Source organism: Hemiscyllium ocellatum, chromosome 4 (assembly GCF_020745735.1).
Source record: "Hemiscyllium ocellatum isolate sHemOce1 chromosome 4, sHemOce1.pat.X.cur, whole genome shotgun sequence".
NCBI lineage: Eukaryota > Metazoa > Chordata > Chondrichthyes > Orectolobiformes > Hemiscylliidae > Hemiscyllium > Hemiscyllium ocellatum.
Window position 1 is genome coordinate 141,324,299 of NC_083404.1, and position 6,043 is coordinate 141,330,341.

The following is a 6,043-nucleotide window of genomic DNA, read 5'->3' on the forward strand; positions in this document are numbered from 1 at the left end:
CGTGGAGAGTGCAATTAATAAAGCAGGCAGTGTCCTCGGCTTTATTCATGGGCAATGGAGGACAGGAGGGAGGGGTTGATGTTGAACTTGTATAAGCCCTCAGCTGGGGGATTGTGTACGTTTGTGGGCACCACATTCCAGGGAAGATGTGGATGTACAGGAGAGAGTGCGGAAGCGATTTACAGGAATGGCTTCAGGAAGGAGACACTTTAACCAGGAGGATCGAGTGAAGGAGGTGGGATTGGTCCCTGTCAGAGAGAACACTGAGAAGACACTGGGTTAGAGAGGGTTTCCAAATCATGACCGGGCTGGAGAGAGGGCAGAGGGAGCAGCTGTTCCCGAGCACAGGAAATGGATCACGAGCCGGAGTTTATAGACGGAGTGTTTTGTAAAAGAAGTAACGATGATGTGAGAAAAATCTGTTTTCACTCCGTGAGTAGGTTCAGGTCCAGACAACCCTCTCTGGGGGACAGGTTCAATGGAGGCCATTGGATGATGGCTGCTTTACAAACAATGTGTCGCGACATGAGGGAAAGGCCAGAGACTGGCCGTTATAGCCAGGATATTTATTTTCAGAGAGCAGTGCTGATATGATGGGCTCAATGGCCTCCTGTACATTTGTGTGTGACCCCAGACCCACGTGAATCATAGAATCCCTACAGTGTGGAAACAGGCCCTTCGGCCCAACCAGTCCGCACTGACCCTCCGAAGAGTAACCCACCCAGGCCGATTCCCTTATTACTCCACACTTACCCCTGACTAATGCACCTAACCTTCACATCCCTTAAAACTACGGGCAATTTCCCAGGACCAATCCACCCTGATCTGCATATCTTTGGACTGTGGGAGGAAACTGGAGCACAGGGAGGAAACCCACACAGACGCAGAGGAGAGAGAATGAACAGCCCTCCCATATGGCCGGGGACGACTCAATGTTGGATCAAACCACTGAGAAGTCTCAAAATAAGAATGAAATCTGACAGAGTCATCCTCAGGCCCTTACAGACAATGTCCCAGACCCCACCACCACCATCCCTGGATTTGTCCTGTCCCAGCAGCAGCACAGGCCTAGCCGAGGGGATGGCACAGTGGGATACAGTCGGGAGGGAGGGATTTCCCCTGGGAATCCTTGACATTGACTCTGGACCCAGTGAAGTCTCATGGCTTCAGGTTAAACATGGGGCAAGGCAATCTGATTACCATGTACCACCCTCCCTCAGAGGGGGAGAGGGGAAGAGAGCAGCAGAGGGGGAGGGGGAGTGGGGGGGAAGGGGAGGGGGAGACGGATGGGGACAGACTGAGTTTTAAAGCTGTGTTCATGGGATATAGTTTCTGTGAGATTCCTGATAAGAGCCAGGAATGTCGGATAAACATTGGAGTGAGGGGGGGAGGGGAGGGAGAGAGATAGGCAGTGAGAGAAAGGAGTAGTGAGAGGGAGAGAGAGGTGGAGTGAGGGGGGGGAAGGGAGAGGGGTTCTGAGAGAGAGGGAGGGAGTGAGAGGGGAGAGTGAGGGAGAGGGAGGGAGTGACAGAGGGAGTGAGGTGGAGTGAGGGAGAGGGAGAGAGTGAGGGGGGGAGTGAGGGAGAGAGAGGGAGTGAGAAAGAGGTGAAGCTACAAGGATATTCCCATTAAGACCCTGACGGTCTTCCTCAAGGATTCTCTGTGACAGTGCCCACTCCCCCAGCACTGACCCTCCGACAGTGCCCACTCCCTCAGCACTGACCCTCCGACAGTGCGGCACTCCCTCAGCACTGACCCTCTGACAGTGCTCACTCCCTCAGCACTGACCCTCCGACAGTGCGACATTCCCTCAGCACTGACCCTCCAACAGTGCGGCACTCCCTCAGCACTGACCCTCTGACAGTGCGGCACTCCCTCAGCACTGACTCTCCGACAGTGCCCATTCCCTCAGCACTGACCCTCCGACAGTGCGGCACTCCCTCAGCACTGACCCTCTGACAGTGCCCACTCCCTCAGCACTGACCCTCCGACAGTGCCCACTCCCTCAGCACTGACCCTCTGACAGTGCCCACTCCCTCAGCACTGACCCTCCGACAGTGCCCACTCCCTCAGCACTGACCCTCCGACAGTGCGGCACTCCCTCAGCACTGACCCTCTGACAGTGCTCACTCCCTCAGCACTGACCCTCCGACAGTGCGACATTCCCTCAGCACTGACCCTCCAACAGTGCGGCACTCCCTCAGCACTGACCCTCTGACAGTGCGGCACTCCCTCAGCACTGACTCTCCGACAGTGCCCATTCCCTCAGCACTGACCCTCCGACAGTGCGGCACTCCCTCAGCACTGACCCTCTGACAGTGCCCACTCCCTCAGCACTGACCCTCCGACAGTGCCCACTCCCTCAGCACTGACCCTCCGACAGTGCCCACTCCCTCAGCACTGACCCTCCGACAGTGCGGCACTCCATCAGCACTGACCCTCCGACAGTGCGGCACTCCCTCAGCACTGACCCCTCCGACAGTGCCCACTCCCTCAGCACTGACCCTCCGACAGTGCCCACTCCCTCAGCACTGACCCTCCGACAGTGCCCACTCCCTCAGCACTGACCCTCCCACAGTGCCCACTCCCTCAGCACTGACCCTCCCACAGTGCCCACTCCCTCAGCACTGACCCTCCCACAGTGCCCACTCCCTCAGCACTGACCCTCCCACAGTGCGGCATTCCCTCAGCACTGACCCTCCGACAGTGCATCGCACACTCATCACTGACCCTCCAACAGTGCCCACTCCCTCAGTACTGACCCTCCGACAGTGCCCACTCCCTCAGCACTGACCCTCCAACAGTGCCCACTCCCTCAGCACTGTACCTCTGACAGTGTCCAATCCCTCAGCACTGACACTGCGGCACTCCCTCAGCACTGACCCTCTGACATGTGCGGCACTCCCTCAGCACTAACCTTCCAACAGTGCCCACTCCCTCAGCACTGACCCTCTGACAGTGCCCACTCCCTCAGCACTGACCCTCGACTGTTCCCACTCCCTCGGCACTGACCCTCCGACAGTGCCTACTCCCTCAGCACTGACCCTCTGACAGTGCCTACTCCCTCAGCACTGACCCTCCGACAGTGCGGTGCTCCCTCAGCACTGATCCTCCGACAGTGCGGCGCTCCCTCAGCACTGACCCTCCGACAGTGCAGTGCTCCCTCAGCACTGACCCTCCGACAGTGCGGTGCTCCCTCAGCACTGATCCTCCGACCGTGCGGCACTCCCTCAGCACTGACCCTATGACAGTACCCACCCCCTCAGTTGAATCATATCCCTGGTGGAATGACTTCCACAGAAGTTCTGGAAAATCTGAAATCACTGTCTTCAGACCTTGCAACAAATTCCGTTCCCTCTCCACCAACGTCAGCAGCTTGCTGTCTGGGTCCAGGGTTTCCTCTGTGAATCTCTGCAGTGATGCCATCATTACCCAAGTGAATTAAAAAACCGCACACCGTGGTGAGTGTAGGCCTGAGGCCCAGAGAGTTACACACTGCAATGAGATTCACGCACAGATATCAGGGAGTCACTGTGGTTATACAGACAGTGAAGGGGCCGGAACCCATATCCCGGTCACCCCCTCAAACCCCGACACCCCCTCCCTATCTCCATCACCCCCTCCCGTCCCTACACCCCCTCCCTGTCTCTGTCACCCCCTCCAGTCCCAACAATCCCTCCCTATCTCTATAACCCCCTCCAGCCCCTACACCCCCTCCCTATCTCCATCACCCCCTCCAGCCCCAACACCCCCTCCCTACCTCTGTAACCCCCTCCAGCCCCTACACCTCTTCCCTATCTCTGTACCCTCCTCCAGCCCCTACACACCCTCCCTATCTCCGTTACCCCCTCCAACCCCTACACCCTCTCCCTATCTCTCTAACCCCCTCCAGCCCCTCCCTATCTCTATAACCCCCTCCAGCCTCTACATTCTAGGTAATGAACCAGGCCAGGTGTTAGACTTGGAGGTAGGTGAGCACTTCGGGACAGTGACCACAACTCGGTGACTTTTACTCTAGTGATGGAGAGGGATAAGTGTGCACTGCAGGCAAGAGTTATAGCTGGGGCAGGGAAATTATGATGCGGTGAGGCATGACTTAGGATGTGTGGATTGGAAAAATAGGCTTCAAGGGAAGAACACAAATGATATGTGGAGCTTGTTCAAGGAGCAGCTAATGGGTGTCCTTGATAAGTATGTACCAGTCAGGCAGGGAGTAAAGGGTCTTGTGAGGGAGCCGTGGTTTAATAAGGAATTGGAATCCCTTGTGAAAGGGAAGAGGGCGGCCTATGTAAAGATGAGGCGTGAAGGTTCAGTTGGGGCGATTGAGAGTTATAAGGTAGGCAGGAAGGAGCTAAAGAGAGAGCTAAGAGCAGCGAGAAGGGGACATGAAAAGTCCTTAGTTGGTAGGATTAGGGAAAACCCAAAGGCTTTCTATAGGTATGTCAGGAATAAAAGGATGACGAGGATAGGTATCGGTCCAGTCAAGGATAGTAGTGGGAAGTTGTGTGTGGAGGCGGAGGAGATTGGAGAGACACTAAATCAATACTTTTCGTCAGTATTCACTCGGGAACAGTACACTGTTGCCGATGTGAATATTGAGGCACAAGTGATTAGAATGGATGGCTTTGAGGTATGTAGGGGAGAGGTCTGGGGAATACTGGAAAGGATGAAAATAGATAAGTCCCCTGGGCCTGATGGCATTTATCCTAGGATCCTCTGGGAAGCTAGGGAGGAGATAGCAGAGCCATTGGCCTTGATTTTTATGTCGTCGTTGTCTACGGGAATAGTGCCTGAAGACTGGAGGATAGCGAATGTGGTCCCCTTGTTCAAGAAGGGGAGTAGGGTTAGCCCTAGTAACTTATAGGCCAGTGAGTCTCACTTCTGTTGTGGGCAAAGTCTTAGAGAGAATTGTAAGGGATAGGATTTATGAACATCTGGATAGGAATAATGTGATCAAGGATAGTCAGCATGGTTTTGTGAAGGGCAGGTCGTGCCTCACAAACCTTATTGAGTTCTTTAAGAAGGTGACCAAGGAAGTGGACGAGGGTAAAGCAGTAGATGTGGTGTATATGAATTTTAGCAAGGTGTTCGATAAGGTACCCCATGGCAGGCTAATGCAAAAACTACGGAGGTATGGCATTGAGGGTGCATTAGAGGTTTGGATTAGGAATTGGCTGGCTGGAAGGAGACAGAGGGTAGTAGTTGATGGTAAAGGTTCATCTTGGAGTGCAGTTACTAGCGGTGTACCACAAGGATCTGTTTTGGGACCATTGCTGTTTGTCATTTTTATAAATGACCTGGAGGAGGGGCTTGAAGGCTGGGTGAGCAAGTTTGCGGATGACACGAAAGTCGGTGAAGTTGTGGACAGCGAAGAAGGATGTGGCAGATTACAGCGGGATATAGATAAGTTGCAGAGCTGGGCAGAAAGGTGGCAAATGGAGTTCAATGTAGGTAAGTGTGAAGTCATTCACTTTGGTAGGAGTAACAAGAAGATGGATTACTGGGCTAATGGTAGGCTACTTGGTAGTGTGGATGAGCAGAGGGATCTTGGTGTCCATGTGCACAGATCTCTGAAAGTTGCCACCCAGGTAAATAGTGCTGTGAGGAAGGCATATGGTGTACTGGGCTTTATGGTAGAGGAATTGAGTTCCGGAGTCCTGAGGTCATGTTGCAACTGTATAAGACTCTGGTGCGGCCTCATCTGGAGTATTGTGTGCAGTTTTGGTCGCCATACTATAGGAAGGATGTGGAGGCACTGGAACGGGTGCAGAGGAGGTTTACCAGGATGTTGCCTGGCATGGTAGGAAGATCGTATGAGGAAAGGCTGAGGCACTTGGGGCTGTTCTCATTGGAGAAAAGAAGGTTTAAGGGAGATTTGATAGAGGTGTACAAGATGATTAGGGGTTTAGATAGGGTTGACAGTGAGAACCTTTTACCACGTATGGAAACTATTATGAGGGCTAGTGTAGGTTAGGTAGGCTTCGGTCGGCGCAACATCGAGGGCCGAAGGGTCTGTGCTGCGCTGTATTTTTCTATGTTCTAT

At 53.9% G+C, this 6,043-nt stretch overlaps 1 protein-coding gene across 1 annotated transcript in view; it reads left to right on the forward strand.

Annotated features, from left to right (window-relative positions):
- The first annotated feature begins 351 nt into the window (after positions 1-351).
- smarcd3a (SWI/SNF related, matrix associated, actin dependent regulator of chromatin, subfamily d, member 3a) overlaps positions 352-6,043 on the forward strand; it is a 48,988-nt gene continuing 43,296 nt past the window's right edge. The window contains exon 1 of the mRNA XM_060824072.1: positions 352-432. Coding sequence (XP_060680055.1) covers positions 352-432 — 81 coding nt within the window. The remainder of the gene's footprint in view (positions 433-6,043) is intronic.